The sequence below is a fragment of the Syngnathoides biaculeatus genome, chromosome 7 (assembly GCF_019802595.1).
Source record: "Syngnathoides biaculeatus isolate LvHL_M chromosome 7, ASM1980259v1, whole genome shotgun sequence".
Classification (NCBI taxonomy): Eukaryota; Metazoa; Chordata; class Actinopteri; order Syngnathiformes; family Syngnathidae; genus Syngnathoides; species Syngnathoides biaculeatus.
In genome coordinates this window covers 13,690,248-13,708,980 of record NC_084646.1, presented here as the reverse complement: position 1 = coordinate 13,708,980, position 18,733 = coordinate 13,690,248, and the positions used below count along the sequence as shown (strand labels likewise).

Below are 18,733 nucleotides of genomic sequence, written 5' to 3'. Positions count from 1 at the left end.
TATAAGCTTGTTTAGATCAATGTTCTCAATTGATGCGAAATGGCATAGATGGGCTAATGAATAGCGTTGCCATTGCATTGTTATAAAGGATATTTGAACGCATATGGTGAAGCAATACATGTAAACAGAGAATGTTCAACCAATACACACAGGCCTGTATTCTTTATCTTGTGGGAAGAAGACCTAAAAATGCAGCAAAAGAGTTGAATTATTTACATTGTACTTAAGTGCATCGTTACTGTATGTTTTTATACAGTGCAATGTTATAGAGTGGAATTTCTCAAAAGCATTTTGAGAGAGGAGAAGGCTGGAATGGTTTAATGGCGTCCAAGTATTTTGAGTTTCAAGAATGGTCAGAGAAGAAATTAAACATATATTTATATTTGGTTATCCCATGTATCTGAATCGCCGCTCACCAAATAAACGCAGCACAAAGATAACCAACAGCACAAGGCTAAAAATCATCCATCACAAAAGTTCCAACAAATTAAAAATAAAAAAAAAAAAAAAAAGGAAAAGAGGAGCGAATTCCTCCTTAGGGTCAATAAAACGCTGCGTATTATTTTTCAGGGGAAAGGGTGGAGGTCAAGAGATGTCAACAGCATGCAAGGTTTGAGCTTTGCCAGGAAGGAAATGCACTGTCACTTCTGGAAAGGCGTGCGGTCAGCCAGCAGGCGCCTCGGCTCCCTCGCTACATTTCCCCTCTCCCGGGACCCTCGTTAAAATACTACTCGGGTCTTTTAAGTGGCTGCCATTGCATTGTTTTACCTTTCCTCTCAACACTTTTCTTTGTTTGCTTTTCACATGCCACAGTTTTTTTCCTCATTTTTTCATATTTAAAGAGGTATGTGCTAGTCTGTGCATTTCCCCAGACATTTGAAGCACTTCCATCCTTCCCTGCATCTTACAGGAACAAAAAAATCCCTCCAATGATGACATGCTATGCAATGTATTGTATACGCTCCTGTTTTGTGTCGCTTCCAAAGATAACACAGCAACGATTGGAAATTTTCACGATGGGTAATATCGGCGATGATACAAAAATAATCACAAGTTGCTTAATTTGTGAGCGATTGAATTCATTTGGATGTTAATTTTGTGTTTTCACTTTATACACAGGTATATGACATGTCATTATCCAAGCCGCTTATCCTCACAAGGGTTGCGGGAAAGCTGGAGCCTATCCCAGCTACACTACACAATCAGTGACTACATATATATGTGTGTGTGTGTATGTATATATTAATAATAACAATAATAATAATAATAATAATGTGTTTTGTATCAATGGTTATGAGCAAGCCATACCCCATTTTACACCACCACCCACAAAAAATGTTATTTGGGCTTATAATGAAAGAATTCTATAGTGCACAGTACATGTTTAAATTTTACATATTACAACAGCAAAGCAAGGCATATATGTATCAATATTTGAGTCATTTCAAAACATTTATATATTCCCTTCATTTGTATTTTGCTCATTTCATCAAGCTAAGCATATATGTTACCCAAAAAGAAAATAGAATTGTAGGTATTTGTATATGTAGATATTGTTGTGATGTCATTACATTTTTAACATTATTATGATCAGAATCAGAATCCTTTTTACTTGGCAAATTTGTCAGAAACACACTAGCAATTTTTCTCCGGTAATTCTATATATTGTAAATATTTTTTTCTCCAGTAGTTCTATTTATCTTAAATATTTCAGGTAATTCCTGATAGATATAGAAATATTAATATAAATACATTTAATATTAAAGAACAAAATATGCATCCAAACAGTTTTAAATAACATCCCCTTTTTAAAAATATTAATAATAATATAAACAGTACGTAATCAGTCCCTCCAAAAAAAAAAAAAAACAATCACACATTTCTGATAATTAGAAGCAAAACGATATTATCAACAGGCGCTTCCGCCAAAGACAATGAGAATAACCCCGGGAATTTTTTTTTCGGATACGGTGTGGATTGGGCAGTCGTGTCTGGAAGGGGGTGGGAATTTCCACCAAAAGCCTGACGGCCGCTTACCGGGAAGCTGGAGCACACGGACGAGGGGCTATAAAAGCAGGCGGTGTGCACGTTCAAGTCACAATCACCTCACACACTCATTGAACCAACAAGTCTTAAGACTCAAAGACTCCTGCGATACATCACTTAAAACGGTGAGTGTGGACACTTCAATGCGGACAGAGTCCACCGCGATGCATTCACTGACTTCATTCTTGACTTTGAATTGATTTTTTAGGAATTGTGCTGTGGATTATTCCAGCGCCGTGCATCCAAGATGTCCAGCTTGTGGCTCAGTTTGGCTTTTACCTTCTCAAGTATGTGCAATCTCTCACTGAATTGAATCCAATATCACTTAGTTATCTGAAAATGAGTATTTACTACAAATGTTGTGGTTTTTTTCATCTATCGGTGACAGGCAGGATTATTAAGTCAGTTTCTGCCAGATGGTACTGCGTATCTACCTGTTGCCAAGTGCATTTGCGATGCAGTATTATTAAGATCAAGAATGGTAGAGAAGGTTCCCTATTAAACGTTTGCTTTGGTCACTGTTTCCACAGTGCAAAGAGAATATATGCAGTTGAGTGTTGTTGGATACTGTTTACATGTGTTGCTGCTCCAAATGTGTTCAAGCGGTAGCTGTTTGCAGGTTTATAATTATTTTAACTTAGATATTAATTTCCATTGGCCCGTCTATGCCGTTTCATATTATATCTTAACATTGAGATAGTGGACTTTGTATGGATGAAATGAAGAAATTGAGGAGTTATTTCAGTGTAAAATTATATTTTTGGGAACATTTTTGTTTGGTAGTGTTCCAAAGTATTATTTTCTGTCGCAAAAGATGTGCCAATAAAGGTTGGGGAAAGACTGTTCTAATATATAATTGTGTGCCTCCATCCTCAGTGCTTTGCATGCAAGTCGGGTGCTGGTCCTACTTCTACTCCAACAAGACCATGGACTGGCAGAAAGCCCGAGCGTGGTGCCAAGAACACTACACCGACATGGTGGCCATCCAAAACCAGGGGGAGATCAGCCACCTCAACAGCTGGCTGCCAAAAAAGCCCACCTACTATTGGATCGGGATCCGTAAAATCAACGGCACCTGGACGTGGGTGGGCACCAACAAGTCTCTCACCGCCGAGGCCACCAACTGGGCCAAGGGGGAGCCCAACAACGGCATGAATGGCAGGATCCTCGGCGAGAGCGAGGACTGCGTGGAGATGTACATCAAGAGGAATTCGCAGCCCGGGAAGTGGAACGACGAGAGGTGCAGAAAGAGGAAAACGGCTTTGTGCTACACAGGTGAGCGCAAAGAAATCCAAGACGAGCAAAGTTGCGTAAATGATGAACGTTCAAACGTGTAACGTAATTCTTCTTGTCCTCAGCTGCTTGTCAAAAAGACTCATGCGTCCATGGAGAGTGCGTGGAAACTATAAACAGCCACAGATGCCAATGCTTTGACGGCTTCTACGGAGACAAGTGTGAGCATGGTAAGGTTCTACGATCGGAACAAACGTGCATTCTTATCTTTCTTCATTATAATACAGATTCATCTTTGCAGCCGATTACTGTATAACTAATTGGGTTCTTTTGCTTCATGGCAGTGGTTCAGTGCAACAAAAGCGAACTGACCCCCCCTCACAGGGGCATTGTCGTCTGCGCCGGCAAGTACGGCGAATACGCCTTTGACTCCCTGTGTCACTACTCCTGCGAGGAGGGATTCGAGCTCAGCAGGCCCGAACCCTTGCTGTGCACCTCGTCCAAAAACTGGTCACAACTTCCTCCTACATGTCAAGGTGAATACCAAATTCCCACGTGAAAAAAAACAACCAAACTTTGCATGCAAGAGTGCTGATTTCCTCTTCTTTTTCTCCCCCTGTTCCCCCTCAGCCGTTCAATGCCCTGCTCTCCTCCACTTGGACAACGGCACAGTCAGCTGTGGCGACGACCCACACGGCAGGTTCAGCTACGGGAGCAGCTGCACTTTCAGCTGCGACCTCGGCTTTCGGATGGCGGGCCCGAGCACCGTGACGTGCACGTCGGCGGCGCAATGGAGCGAGGTCATACCGCGCTGTGAAGGTGAGAGGGGACAATATATAAATTTAAACTCCTTTTGGTAGCACGAACCGCATCACTAGACGACTTGATTGTCTAAAACACAGGTGTCAAACTCAAGGCCCGGGGGCCAGATCCGGCCCACTGCATGATTTTATGTGGCCCGTGTGCATCAACTTCCATGATTTTTTTTGTTCAAATCTGTACCAAAGTTTCACATTGTCCCATCATAAACGATAACGTTGAGATTTTACAAGCATTTTTTGTGTTACCAAACAACAACAGTTGGAAAAACCCATTACCCTTGATTTCTGATTCCAAAACTAGTTCATAAATGTCACATGTAAATTTGATGAGGCAGTTCAAGATTTTTATCGTTTCACAGCCATAATGGTCCTTTGAGGGAAACGCAAGTACAATGTGGCCCGCGACAAAAAATTAGTTTGACACTCCTGGTCTAAAAAGTTGTTATGAAAAACACTTTCCATGCTTCAATGCTTTGTTCTTCACCTCCCTATCTGCAGCAATCACATGCCCCGCCCCCGAAGTTCCCAAAAGAGGCCACATGAACTGCACCCCATCCCTTCTCCCATCCTGGAGCCTCCCTCCTCACGGTACTGTCTGCACGTTCAGCTGCGACGAAGGCCACGAGCTCCAAGGCGCGGCCAGCACGGCGTGCACGCATTTAGGCGAGTGGAGCTTCGCGCCTCCGACGTGCACAGGTATGAAAAGTGGATCGGACAAAGCGGAAATATTCCGATAGTTTAATGAGGGAAGGCTTATGGTTAATGTTTATTTTGGACTGTTTCTGCAGAGTCCACGTTTGAGGTGAGCGCCATCACAGCTGGGGCAACAATAGGAGGCGCCGTGTCCTTGTCGACTCTGTCGCTGGTCATGTGGATCCTGAGGCGCATGAGGAGGAAAGCAAACAAGTTTGAGCTCAGCAGGTAAGACGACGCATCGGATACAGCTTCATGCACTGTACAGCAGTGGTTATCAAGTTTCATGTCATTGGTCTGAAAATTATAAAAAAAAATTGTGTTTGTTTCGGTGTGTGGGGGCGGTTGTGTGCCCTTATATTTTTTTTCCAAACATGAAATGAATCCAAAATATATAAACCACCAAAAGATAGTGAACACTGCTGTATAGTAAACTATTACAAATATTACAAATGTCTTTATTTTTTATTTTGTAGCTCATCTGTTGTCTTTTATTTTTTCCCCCTCCAGCAACTCTGACATCGAAGTTCCCCCTCAGGTCTACAAAAACAGCATTGACAGCCTCATATAGGACCGTTACATCACCTTCACCCGTGAACGACGCCGGCCTGCGAGGTCATCTGAAAAGCAGAATTCAAACAAAATTATGATACTTTTGTCAATGTCGCTGACATGTATTTCCTCCCAAAGGGAGTTTGTATTGAGCATATTGTTCAACACCTTTAGGAACATGCAGAAAGTGTGACGTTACATAACAGAGTGCACTGCCGCGTCCTTAATAAGCTGTGAGTAGATTTGTGTATTTATGTAATATTTGACATTATTTATTGTAGCGTTTGAAATGCTTTTTTACACCCTGTTGATCTGTGGTAATTTTCAAACTATTGCCCATGTGCTTTAATTTTGCTTTTCCATATCATGTCACTAAGTTGTATTTACTGTATTTAATACATGCATTTCATAATAAAAGATAAATATGAGCAAAACCTTTGGAGTGCGCATCTTTTCATTACTAGTGAATACTATAAAGTGTCAATTGAATTATTAATTCTTGTCAAATGATGAAAGCTAATATTTTGCACAGTCAACAATACCTTATATATGAACCATACAATACTTCACAAAAGTGAGTACACCCCCACAGTCATTTCATATTTTATTACAGGGGTTAAGGCCATTTTGTAATATAACAGCAGGCACAAAAATGATTTGGTACAATTTGGACGTTTTTCACCAAGGGGGGGTACTCATTAGAGTCGGTTCCAGTTTGGACATCAATAGCTTTTTTGGGGGGCGGGGAAAGAAAATGTGCAGTTTTTCAAGCTGTTAGATGACTACTTAACAATTATAGCAAATTGCAAATTGTCCAGTCTTCCACCCATCAATCCATTTTCTTTGCCGCTTATCCTCACGAGTGCTGGAGCCTATCCCAGCTGTCAACGGGCGGGAGGGAACTGGTTTCCAGCCAATCGCAGGGCACATAGAGACAAACAGCCGCACTCACAATCACACCTATGGTCAATTTGGAGTGTCCAATTAATGTTGCATGTTTTTGGGATGTAGGAGGAAACCGAAGTGCCCAGAGAAACGGGGGAACATGCAAACTCCACACAGGCGGGTCCTGGATTGAACTGGGGACTTCAGAAATGTGAAGCCAACGCTTTACCAGTCTTGCCCCATGAAAACATAAAATACAGTATTTGCAAAAAAAGGCTCGTCCCAGCTTTTGTTAGATAATTATCTTTTGGATCATTGTTCCACACGTAGAGACACGCTGACTTTGCAGAATGTGTGCTTTTCCTCAACACTGACATATCAGAGTTGGGCAGCGGCAGAGGAAGTAGTTTTCAGATTAGATATTACATTATTATTAGCCTCACACTGGGGAAAATCCACGTCAGAATGTCATCATTTTTGTTTGTCTTCCATTAGCACTCTGGAGGATGAATAGATGACATCATACCGACGGTGACACCGGAACTTAATCAGCAAAGTTTTTCAGTACTGACCATCGTTCAACCATTTATAGCCACACACGCCATAATTTCAGAAGCAGTTAAACGCTAATTCTTGACTGCAATATTAAGAAATGAAATTCACTCATGTAAAACATTAAAACAATATGATCCAGTAGGCTTAATATTAAACACAAGTGACAAGACAATACTAAAATATTGTGGTACGGACCGCATGGTATGTCAAACTGAGTTTTAGGACTCTGGAGGCATATTTTTCCACAAAATCCAAGAACCTACTTTGGAACGTCTCGGACTTCGAATGAGGTGGTGAGTTTTGAGATGTAAGATGCCTGTCATCCATTTAATAGCGAAAGTGTAAGTTGAATTTACGAGGGGAAAAAAAGGTGTGAAATGTATGTGATAAAGAAGAGGGGACCGACAACAGAGCCCTAGGGGACACCAAAAGAAACGGGGGACGAATAGCATTTGAATGATTTCATCTAAATAAATTGGATGTGGCCACACAGCACTTTTAGTACTGTACTTCAATATTGGCCTTGATGGTGATACTTGATGATCTAAATAATATTTTAAATTGTACTTTGTATTAAAACTTCGAGAATCACTGGACTAACAAAACAACCGCCTCCCTTTTTGACACCCCACTCTTTACGCTGATGCCCAAACCTTATTCTTAATAATGATAATACTGTCTCGCTAATAGTCCGGACTTTGGACACAACTAACCTATGGCCATGTATTTCCCTCACAACCTGTGACATTTTACTACACATATTTGTGTTAAATCTTCCTGAATATTACACATCCTGGTCACAAAGTAAACACAAGGAGAACTTATGGAAATGCAATCAAAAAATGATGTTTATTTCATATGTGTCCTAATGTATATGAGAGAAAATATATTGGCACACAAGTCCCATTGACCTTTTAGACATAAAGCTCTCTAATTCATTTTTTGCAATGTTTTTTTTTCAGCTATGACTCATGCCCACCCTCTTATCAGTTTACTGTAATTTGTTGAATATCAATCATCACATGGATTGACTCCCTGCAGAAACATCCAGGTATTGTCCTGCGATCATATAAAAGCTTGACATCGGCCCCCTCAGTGCAGTTTTCACCGGAATACTTATCATATTTTGTTCCTGTATACATTATACACAGTATACCTGCTGCTGTTGCGTGTAAGTAAGCACTTTCTTATGAAGCAAGGATGAGTTATGATTGTTGTTGATGTTTCTGCTTTGTAGGTTGTTGAAAATGAAGTGGACACTAGTGCTGCTCCTTGGTGGGTACCCAAATGACACTCGCTAGCCACTGGCTTCGCTACATTTACATGTCCGTTGAGTAATTCTGGGTTGAATTGTTTCATCAGTGGTTAATTCCCTAATTATTAGGGTTCAAACTTGAATGGACGCCAAGGCCGAGCTTGAAACCCGACCCGATTTGAAACCCAGTTTAAGTAAAAAAATCATATCTTGAAATTTAACCTTCACAAATACGAAACCCCAAAGTGTGTTTGAAACCCTAAATTGAAACACTAATTTGAAACTCCCATTAAAGAACACATTTTGAACCCAGGAGGCACGGTGGATCAATAGGTAAAGCGTTGGCCTCACACTTCTGAGGTACCCGGTTCAATCCCGCATCTGACTTTTTTCTCCGGGCACTCCGGTTTCCTCCCACATTCCTAAAACATGCAACATTAATTGGACACTCTAAATTGGCCCTCGGTGTGATTGTGAGTGTGACTGTTGTCTCTCTCCATATGCCCTGCGATTGGCTGGCAACCAGTTCAGGGTGTACCCTGACTCCTGTCGAGAGCTGGGATAGGCTCCAGCACTCCACGCGACCCTCGTGAGGATAAGCGGTGAAGAAAATGGATGGATGGATGGATGAATTTTGAACCCGCACCCTACCACTAATCCCTAATTTGAAACCGAAATCATGTTTTGAAAAGGTAGCTCTTTTTATCTCAAAACTTTAATTGGGAACCCCAACCCAGATCTCAAGACTTTAATTCGGTCTTAAAAATGAATTTGAAAGCCTCATGCTTGTCTGTATAACAAATTACAGAGAAAAATTTAAACGTGCCCAATTTTAATGTTTAGTTGCGTACATACGGTGATCACAATATGATACTAACTCTTTTGCTGTCAAAATACACATCAGGGGGCTCCCTGGCAGAGGTCAGCTTCGGGTGGACGTATCACTACTCCAACGTCACCATGACCTGGACCGAAGCCCGAGAGTGGTGCCGGACGCACTACACAGACATGGTGGTGGTCCAGAGCCAGGACGAGAACGTTGCCCTGGTCTCGTTCTTGCCTACCAGGCAGCAGAGTCCGTACTACTGGATCGGGATCACTAAAACGCACTGGGACAGGAACTGGATCTGGATCGGGAATAACAGCACGTGGGTCGGCGAGGAGTCGTGGGCGGAGAACGAGCCCAACAACAACGAGAGCTGGCCCGTTTGCGTGGAGCTCTACGTCAACGCCAGAGCCAACCGAGGGAAATGGAACGACGAGAAGTGCGGAAACAAGAAATATGCAGTGTGCTACCAAGGTCATTTGAATGCCGATAGGTCCTTTCTGGAGCCTGGAAGAAGAACAAGAAGAAGAAGAAAAAAGAGGGAGCGCATCTGCTGATCTTGTGTTGTTCCCATGACAGCTCAATGCAACACAACAATATGCGGAAGAGGAAGATGCAAGGAGGCCGTCAACAACGTCACCTGCCTGTGCGAGCCCGGCTTTGAGGGTGACACCTGTCAAACAGGTGAAAATACCACGCCACTATACAGTAGGTCCTGATACACTTGATCGGATATCCAAATACGAGTATTTTGAGTTACAAGAATGTTGAAGTCCTAGTCTTTATCAGAAATTATAATCCTGGTTTAAAACTCCGAATTTGAACTCTAACCCATTTTAAAACCCTAACTAGAAACTTTAAACTCAGTTTGAAACCCGGACCGTGTCTTAAAACCCTACTATAGAATCTGAACAAAAAAGTAACTCCTTTTTTATAATGTCCGACTATATTTCCATGTGATGAATTTCCCTATAACCAAAAGCAGTGATTCTCAAAGTGTAGCACTACAGGAGTCCTCTTGAAGAGCATTGGGACCTTCTAGTAGTATATGCAAAAGAATCACTTAAGTAGTAAGTACAGTTTAGTTGTATTTAACATTTAGTACAACATTTCTGCATCCATCCATTTTCATTCATTTTGAGCCACCGTGCCGCCCATTTCTCCATTTCATTTAAAATTATTGTTTTTTTTTTTTTTTTTAGATTTTCTTAATGTGTCACTTTTATTAAACCTTTATGTGTAAAAAATTTTAAATGAATGATTACGGAAGTTTTTGTTTCCCTGTCTCGAAAACATTCAGTGCCATTGACTGCTTTCAAAATCCATATTAGCTGGCACTGAATGAGGCGTGGTATTAATTTTCAAACTGTACATAATATTACAACAGTAATATTGGAATACTATTATATATCCACAGTTGAGAAGTGTCTCCGGTACACTTTCAATCACTGATAGCTGTTCAATTTTGGGGCGGCACGGTGGGTAAGATGGTAAAGCGTTAGCCTCACAGTTCTGAGGACCCGGGTTCAATCCTGGCACAGCCTGTGTGGAGTTTGCATGTTCTCCTCGTTCCTGCGTGGGTTTTCTCCAAGCACTCCGGTTTCCTCCCACATCCCAAAAACATGCAACATTAATTGGACACTCTAAATTGTCCCTAGGTGTGACTATGGATGTCTTGTTGTGCCCTGTGATTGGCTGGAAACCAGTTCAGGCTGTACCCCGCCTTCTGCCCGTTGACAGCTGGGATAGGCTCCAGCACTCCCTGCGACCCTTGTGAGGATAAGCGGCAAAGAAAATGGATGGATGGATGTTCAATTTTGGATCATTCTCATTGTCTTTGACTTCAAAAATATGATTCATATCTTTCTTCCCCTTCATCGTTTTAATGGTATCATGTCTGTGCACAAATTGATGTCACCAATCGAGCTCCGACTGTGCCCCCACCCGTGGAATGCCCCCCTCTGCTTCACCCCAACGGATACCTCCGCTGCTCAGAAGGAAATCACACGCTCAACTCCACGTGTCAGGTCACATGTCACCCGGGTTTTCTGAGGATCGGCTCCGCAGAGGTTACCTGCGGGACGACGGCCGCTTGGAGCGGGCCGAGGCCGGCTTGCGCAAGTAAGCGAACGTGATGGAGGCCTTCACCGGGGGCGGGTTAGAAAATCAAAGAACCAAAGGCAACTGTTGGCTTCAAATGGAGTGGTTGGCCTTTTGATGTGAAGACAGTTTGAAGGCGGAGGGTGAATTGACATGACTGGTTGTTGTCTCCTCATTCCTCATCTCCAAATTGCAATATTATTATTCCAAACCATTGTTGGCATAACGTTCACCATCTCTATTTCCTCAGGCTATAAATTCCTGGTCGTTGTAGTGGGCTGCGGAGCCGTCACGTTTTGCTGCAGCGGTTGCATGTGTATTAGTTGGATGAAGAGCAGGAAAAGTTAAGTGTTTCCATGCATATACTGTACAGACGCAATGCAACGTTATGACTACAGAATTTCACAATCACTTTCTTTCTGACAGAAAAGAAGCCAGGCCAAGTCAGGTCAGTTTTGATTTATTGACAAAAACGTTGATAATCATCACTGTCGGGCGGAAACCCAACCACGCAAATTTTTCGTTTTTGCTGCACAGGTTGACCGAAGAAGCGATAGGACTGTCCGGTGAATTGGAAGAATGAAGATCAACTTGTCGAGCATTTATGGTTCCTCATATGCTTATATCATATTACTTAATAGAAGTTGAACTCATGATTGTGTTCCCTCACTATTTTGTCCTGCCCAGGCAGTAAAATTTAGGACTCCTTCGGACATTGTGTGCCTTTCCCTGTCTTTTTTCAACCTCTTTTTGGTCTGCTGAATAAATATAGTTTGAATTTTAAAGAGGTGGCTCAGCTGGAAAACGTTGGCCTCACAGTTCTGAGGTCCTGGCTTCAATCCCGTCCATGACTGTGTGGAGTTTGCATGTTCTCCCCGTGCCAGTGTGGGTTTTCTCCGAGCACTCTGATTTCCTCCCTCATCCCAAAAACATTAATTGGACACTCTAAATTGCCCGTAGGAGTGATTGTGAGTGCGGCTCTTTGTCTCGATGTGCCCTGCGATTGGCTGGCAACCAGTTCAGGGTGAACCCCGCCTCCTGCCCGTTCACAGCTGGGATAGGTTGCAGGACTCCCTGCGACCCTCGTGACGATAGGTGGCAAAGAAAATGGATGGAGTTTAATGTAACCCAAATATGAATAATATTTTCTGTGTGTATTTTGGGCTCAAATAGCCTGAAATATTTAGTTGATGATGCATTTCCGTACAATTAATGATGACTGTCTTTCATCAAGCTAAGCAGATATGGTACTGTTATTTTCCACCACAATGGTATCGGGCAGCCAGTACTCCCCCGTTAGTCAAAACTTTTCATGTGACTTATTATTTTTCGAAGGGCAGCATGTAGTCACATCCTGTCCAGACGGCCCCGCAACTGTTATCACTTTATTTCACACATATTTATGCCTCTGCTGGACAAACAAGTCTTTGACCTGTTGCTGTTTCGGTTTGGCTTTGTAAGCGCTGTGACTCAAAGCGCCACCTCGTGCGTTGGACAAACAGTGCCAATGTTTGTGAAAGTGGAGTTAGAAGAGAAAGTGTCACAGTGGGGATTGTCCACTCTGAATGTGCCATTGTTACTTTCCCAACTCATATGAATCCACAATTTACTTTCTTGGCTTGCTCACAAGTTCCTTGGGCTTTATCCATTGTTGATTAATGCAAGCACAAACTATATATATATATATATATATATATATATATATATTCATCCATTTTCTTAGCCGCTTATCCTCACAAGGGTCACGGTAGTGCTGTAGCCAATCCCAGCTGTCAATGGGCAGGAGGCAGGGTACACCCTGAACTGGTTGCCAGCCAATCGCAGGGTACATGGTGACAAACAGCCGCACTCACAATCACACCTCGGGGCAATTTAGAGTGTCCAATTAATATTGCATGTTTTTTGGATGTGGGAGGAAACCGGAGTGCCCATGAGAAAACCCACGCAGGCACGGGGGGAACATGCAAACTCCACACAGGTGGGGCCAGGGTTGAACCCTGGAACTTCCAAATTTCCAGATGCGTCACCGTGCCACCTATATATATATATATATATATATATATATATATATATATATATATATATATATATTTCCCATCCTCTAATACATATACCTACCATATTCTAGTTACATTGTTTTTTTAATTTATATACTTGTAATAACCGTGCACAGTGCCTACCTTAAAATGCAAAATTAAAAGAGCATTCTACAAAATTATCCTTTTTTTTCCAATTTAGTAATGACATCAAAATAGAATGTAGATTCATTGATTGTGATTATGCAGCCCCTTTTGGTGTGCGACTAACTTGGCAAAATAGAAGCAGTGTAATACGGACATGCTGTACATAAAATGGCGGAGACTGTCATTGCTCCTCAGTAAACCGCATTATAGTATTCTAATTTTATTTTTGCAAAGGATGGCTGTGCGTATTGGTATATTGTTCATTTACATGTGTTGCTCAGCTGTTTGTCTTCAGATATCTGTTGCTTAGCGAGTTGTAACATTATAGCACCGATGCTATCTGTTAGCCTGTCTTTGGTGTTTTGCACTGTATGTTAGCATTAAACCAAATTTTGTTTTGAATACACATGTAATTTTCTTTGTTTTGCATATATATCTTTGGTAAACATATCCACATTTGCCAATACCAGTACTAATTACGTATATAAATAAATCTATAAATACTTACCCCAGGACTATCTGGAATCAAGAGGCACACCCTATACAAATACTTGGGTATGTGTGGCTCAGGGGAGTGACATTGAGTGAGAAGAATTTGATGTGATTGGCATAAATGCAACAAATTGTTCTGCTGAATTCGCCCACTTCCTGTCTGTTAGGAAATGCACATTAATGCCCAAGCGTGGAAGCGCACTGAAAGTTCAGGCTGTACACATGACTCACACAGCTTCGGGTCAGGAGAGCAGCAAGATGTGTATCGGTTAATGTGACAATGTGAGACAATGAGAATGCATCATCACTATATGTGGAGGATAGAGACGGAGCAAAATAAATAATAATAGTATTAATAAAGCAGTTGACGGCCCTCCTAAAGGTCATAGTTTAAACCTGAAATATGCGTACCCATAACTAACAGTTTATAATTTCAAATTCACCTTGAAATAAATGCCGTACAGATGATTTGATACAGAAATAAAAATCATGCTAAGCCAAAGATTCCCCGTAGCAACCCAGGCTAAACACATACTTCCCTATTCAGACAGTGATTTGGTCCCATGTTATGGCATTTTAAATAATAAAAAAAAAACACGAATAGAGGAGTATTTCCAGCATTAAATGGACGATGGATTCCCCCAAAATATGAATAAACAAATTTGTGAAGAGCAAACCATGAATGTGTATCTGGAACATGAATTGAAGCTTAAATTTTCTATCATGGGAAGGATGCTGGTCTTAATTGTTAGCAACTCCAGAGGTTCTGTGTTCGAATCTTGGCCCCATCCTTCCAGTGTGAAATTTGAATGTTCTGTCCACCCTTGTGTGGGTTTTCTGCCTTTACTCCGGCGTCTGTAACGTGCCGGTTGTTCAAGACTGGGGACATCAGAACCACGTCTAACTTTTATGAGCGGTAACAGAGTCACAATTGGAATCAGCTTTAATGGCCAAGAATGCAACAAACCACAAGGAATTTATTTCCGGAATTGGCATCATTGGCATTCAATTACCAGTCTCACATGAAAAACTGGCATTTTCTGACCTGATGGATATATTTCTGTCCGTGGTCAATATGCTTCCATTGCGCGCAAAAGATTGAAAGCGCACTTGCGCCCTCTACTGGCAAATATTCCAAAACATTCAAATATCAATAACGCAACACTTACTATGACTTTCTTCTTCTGTCCTTCCCAGCGAGTCGATGGGATGATAAAATTCTTCTGGTGGGTTTTGGGATTCTTGAGCCTGCTGGAAATAGAAGTAGGATTTATTGATTGACATTTTACAGTAACATGATGACAATCTGCACAATCTAATGAAGTCCATTATAAGAGCTTGTTATACGTTTACCTCTCATTCTTTTTAAAGTGGGGTGTTATCCTTTAGAACAGGGTCCTCAAACGGGTCCTGGGACCCCGAGGGATCTTTAAGCCAAAAACAAACAAACAAAAAAAAAAAAAACGTCACCGACTGTACATAATAAAGTAATGACTCCTCTCTACCTTAGTTGTTTGCTCATCTAAAAGCGCTGAAAAAAATTGAGAAACACTGTATCACATAAAGCTGACATATCTACTTAAATATATATGTATATATTTTGACAACACAGGATATATTATTATATGAATAAAAAGTCTATTTTACACAATGTCCCAACTACATTGGAAGTGTTTGTAATTGTCTAAATTAATTGTTTAATCGACGGCACTCCGGTTTCCTCCCACATCACAAAAATATGGAACATTAATTGGACACTCTAAATTGCCCCTAGGTTTTATTGTGTGTGCGACTGTGTGTCTCTAAGTGCCCTGCGATTGGCTGACGATCAGTTCATGGTGCACCCCGCCTCCTGCCAGCTGACATCTGGGATAGGCTCCAGCACTCCCCGCGACCCTCATGAGGATAAGCGGCAAAGAAAATAGATGGATGGATAATAGTTTATTCCCTTAAGTTTAGCATTATACTTTGTTGAGAATTGTTAACATACTTCCTTGACACCAATTAAAACTTTCCTATTAGCCAGGTCTTGCCCCATCTTGTGGTATCTTAGGGCTTTACAAAAGCCCCCCGGCCCCACCCACACACACAGACGCACACACAATTGACCCCTCCGTACAGGGCACTTAACCACGCCTCCTGAAGTGACGTCACGCCACGTGCGCTCACGTAAGACAAACAGTAAAAATGGCAAATACAATACAATACATTCTGAACTGAGACAGACTCTATGCTTCTGATTTCATTCAAATCAACGATATATTATAGACTCTAAATACAATACATTCTTAACTGAGAGAGACGCCATGCTTCTGATTTCATTCATTCACACGTAGCAATGTTATGCTAGCGCAGAACATCTCATTCATTTATACGAGACGTGTATTAAAAATCAAATTTAGGGCATATCTTCGTGCAAACACAGTCTGGTTAAGGTTCGGCCGCGAGCCAGCAAGAAATCAATACGTTTGTGCAGTCCGATCATCACTAAATATCGCTCAACTAAGAATAAGTGTGGCAATCGTTGGCACGTAGCAATGTTATGCTAGGGAAGAACTTCGAATTAATTTATACGAGACATCTATTGAAAATCAAATATAGGGCATACCTTTGTGCAAACATAACTGTTCCGGTTGATATTAGATGGATTTAGTTGACGATGCGGTCTTCCACAAAATTTGATCCAACGAAGGCATTTTTCGTACTGGGTCTTCGGTTTTGGAAAGGGTACGAATCGAACTCCACCAACTAGCCTTTCAGGATACCTGTCGTCACTATTACAAAGTCCGTGACTACACCTCTTAACCATATTTTTTGTTAAATAACCCAAATACGCGATAAAACGCTAACTAAACCTATACTGGACCATGCAATGTTGTCTGAGAAAATGGCGGGAGCAAAAACGGGCTTTGGTTTATGTAGATCTCTGGCCTCTGATTGGTCAATGACGCGGATTGCGCAATATCCACGGAGGGGTCAATTGGTGAATAGCCGAATGCGAATAGGCGGGGGTTCCCAGTATGATTTATGCCAGTAAATTCCCCATGAAAATACCACCAAATGCTGAAAGCAGATCTTCAATAAAGCGTATTCATTTGTGTTGGCGCTACAACAGCATGAAGCCAATTAAAGCACTTAAAAGACAGAAGTGTGCATGTGTGTGTGTGTGTGTGTGTGGCCTGGTTCTTGGCATCGATGCTGCAATAAATAACCAGACTGTTGACAGGAAACTGTCCAACTACCTTGAGCATAATAATGAGGTTATCGTCGCCCGCTGTGACCGTATGATCCCGGCCCGTGTTTTGTTTCTAAGTCCCTCGCCATTGCTGCTGGCAACCGTGTGTGTGTGTGCCAACTGTGTACAGAGGAAGGGAGGTGACCACTTTGGATGTCTTCCCTCATTTTTTTTAGTTTGGCTCCCTTCCAGTCATCTCGTTCTCAAAGTGGAGCCCGGGTATCCCCTTGGGTCCGCGAGCCGTAGCTTGAGGGTCCTCAGTATAGTTTGCATTAATCATTATGTGATACGACCAGTTCAGGGTGGAGTCTGTCTTTCGCACAAAGTTAACTGCGATAGGCTCCAGTGCTCTGTGACCCTTGTGAGGATAAGGGTCTTGGAAAATGGACGGATGGCATTATTATGTGGTAAGGTTTTAAAAAGTGCAGACAGTGATAATCCATCCATCCATTTTCTTTGCCGCTTATCCTCATAATGGCCGTAGGGAGTGCTGGAGCCTACAAGCTGTAAGATGACTACTTAACATTGTAGCAAATTGCGATTTTCCATTTTCTTTGCCACTTATCCTCACGAGGATCACGGGGAGTGCTGGAGCCTATCCCAGCTGTCAATGGGCAGGAGGCGGGGTACACCCTGAACTGGTTGCCAGCCGATCGCAGGCCACATCCAGAGGAACGACCATTCGCACCCACGATCACACCTCGGGGCAATTTAGAGGGTCCAATTACTGTTGCATGTTTTTGGGATGTGGGAGGAAATCAGAGTGAATGGAGGAAACCCATACAGGCACAGGGAGAACATGCAAACTCCACACAGGCGGGTCCGGAATTAAACCCAAAACCTCAGAACTGTGAGGCCAACGCTTTACCAGCTGAGCGACCATGCCACCACAGTGATAATTTTTCATTTTTTTTAATAGGAGGCTGGAATGGATTAATGGCATTTCCATTGATTTGAGATGTGTGGTCACACAACCAATTCAACTCTTATCTCAAGGTACCACTGGATGTACTTTAGTTACATTTAATTGCAGTTTGCATTCTGGAGTGGTCCCTGGAAGAAAAAAAAAAGTTTCCCCTTTCAGGGGTCTCCAGACCTAAACCATAAGGTTAGAGAACTCCCCTATCTAGTTCAAAGAGTCATCGTTTTACTTGAGTTGCAGACACCGGGAGTGCAGGCGGACACAAAAGAAGAGTCCCACCGCACACTCTGCTGCACACTCGTTTGGCTCCCTTGGCAGCAGCACAGCACGCTGACAGACACTTAGATTGTTCTTGACCATTGACTTGCGCTCTCTGCACCGCAAGGTCTCGTTTCATAGCGGGGGGAAACATGAAACGGGTTCCAGGACAGGGTTCACTGCGAGGGCAAGTAGAGGGGCGTTCTTTCCGTCGCTGCCATACCCGCGAACCCCTCTCCTCAAGTCCGGTGCATGCTGGAAAAGGGACTCTCTGTTGAAGATGGTGACGTGGATGTGACGGTTACCTGCCAGTGACTTGTCCGGATGTGATAACAGGAGCAAGATGTGACAAGATAAGCCATGATGAGCAAGCAACTCCTCATCTGAATCTCGGTTGCATCACAGCAAATAGCAAATCATAAACTGCACATACTGTATATTCCCTATGACTGTTATTGTAGAAAATGTTCCCAATGGAAATATTTGTTCCAAAGCCAAACTGTCATCACCATTTTTTAAAGTGTATACTTTTTAACCTGTCGTGGCTGCTTGGTCTTGCAGTATTATGGATTCTACTAACAGAGAACAGTTTCCCTGTATAGCAGGATTTTTGTTTGTGCAGTATATTCACTGTGTTGTAATTTTTATTATGATGATTGATATTCTATAGAAATTGT

General features: G+C 42.1%; 2 protein-coding genes across 2 annotated transcripts; both read left to right on the top strand.

The window, feature by feature from the left end:
• The first annotated feature begins 2,058 nt into the window (after nt 1-2,058).
• On the top strand, nt 2,059-5,770 carry LOC133503427 (E-selectin-like). Its single transcript, XM_061825070.1, has 9 exons — nt 2,059-2,171; nt 2,255-2,333; nt 2,923-3,321; nt 3,405-3,509; nt 3,624-3,815; nt 3,910-4,098; nt 4,599-4,796; nt 4,889-5,021; nt 5,304-5,770. Exons 2-9 carry the CDS (start codon nt 2,294-2,296, stop codon nt 5,362-5,364), a joined length of 1,317 nt encoding a protein of 438 aa, XP_061681054.1. The 5' UTR covers nt 2,059-2,171; nt 2,255-2,293; the 3' UTR covers nt 5,365-5,770.
• A 2,139-nt stretch (nt 5,771-7,909) lies between these two features.
• Nucleotides 7,910-10,757, top strand: LOC133503543 (L-selectin-like). Its single transcript, XM_061825255.1, has 4 exons — nt 7,910-7,956; nt 8,023-8,060; nt 8,945-9,340; nt 9,446-10,757. The coding sequence occupies exons 2-4, from the start codon at nt 8,033-8,035 to the stop codon at nt 9,583-9,585; spliced, it is 564 nt and encodes a 187-aa protein (XP_061681239.1). The 5' UTR covers nt 7,910-7,956; nt 8,023-8,032; the 3' UTR covers nt 9,586-10,757.
• Nucleotides 10,758-18,733: the final 7,976 nt, after the last annotated feature.

What these genes read in the sequence shown, in the direction of transcription:
- LOC133503543 (XM_061825255.1), top strand. Translation starts at nt 8,033, where the DNA reads ATGAAGTGGACACTAGTGCTGCTCCTTG. An exon ending in GACACTAGTGCTGCTCCTTG is followed by an intron (nt 8,061 to 8,944) that starts GTGGGTACCCAA and finishes AATACACATCAG; the next exon opens with GGGGCTCCCTGGCAGAGGTC. An exon ending in ATATGCAGTGTGCTACCAAG is followed by an intron (nt 9,341 to 9,445) that starts GTCATTTGAATG and finishes TTCCCATGACAG; the next exon opens with CTCAATGCAACACAACAATA.
- LOC133503427 (XM_061825070.1), top strand. Translation starts at nt 2,294, where the DNA reads ATGTCCAGCTTGTGGCTCAGTTTGGCTTTTACCTTCTCAA. An exon ending in AACGGCTTTGTGCTACACAG is followed by an intron (nt 3,322 to 3,404) that starts GTGAGCGCAAAG and finishes TCTTGTCCTCAG; the next exon opens with CTGCTTGTCAAAAAGACTCA. An exon ending in ACTTCCTCCTACATGTCAAG is followed by an intron (nt 3,816 to 3,909) that starts GTGAATACCAAA and finishes GTTCCCCCTCAG; the next exon opens with CCGTTCAATGCCCTGCTCTC.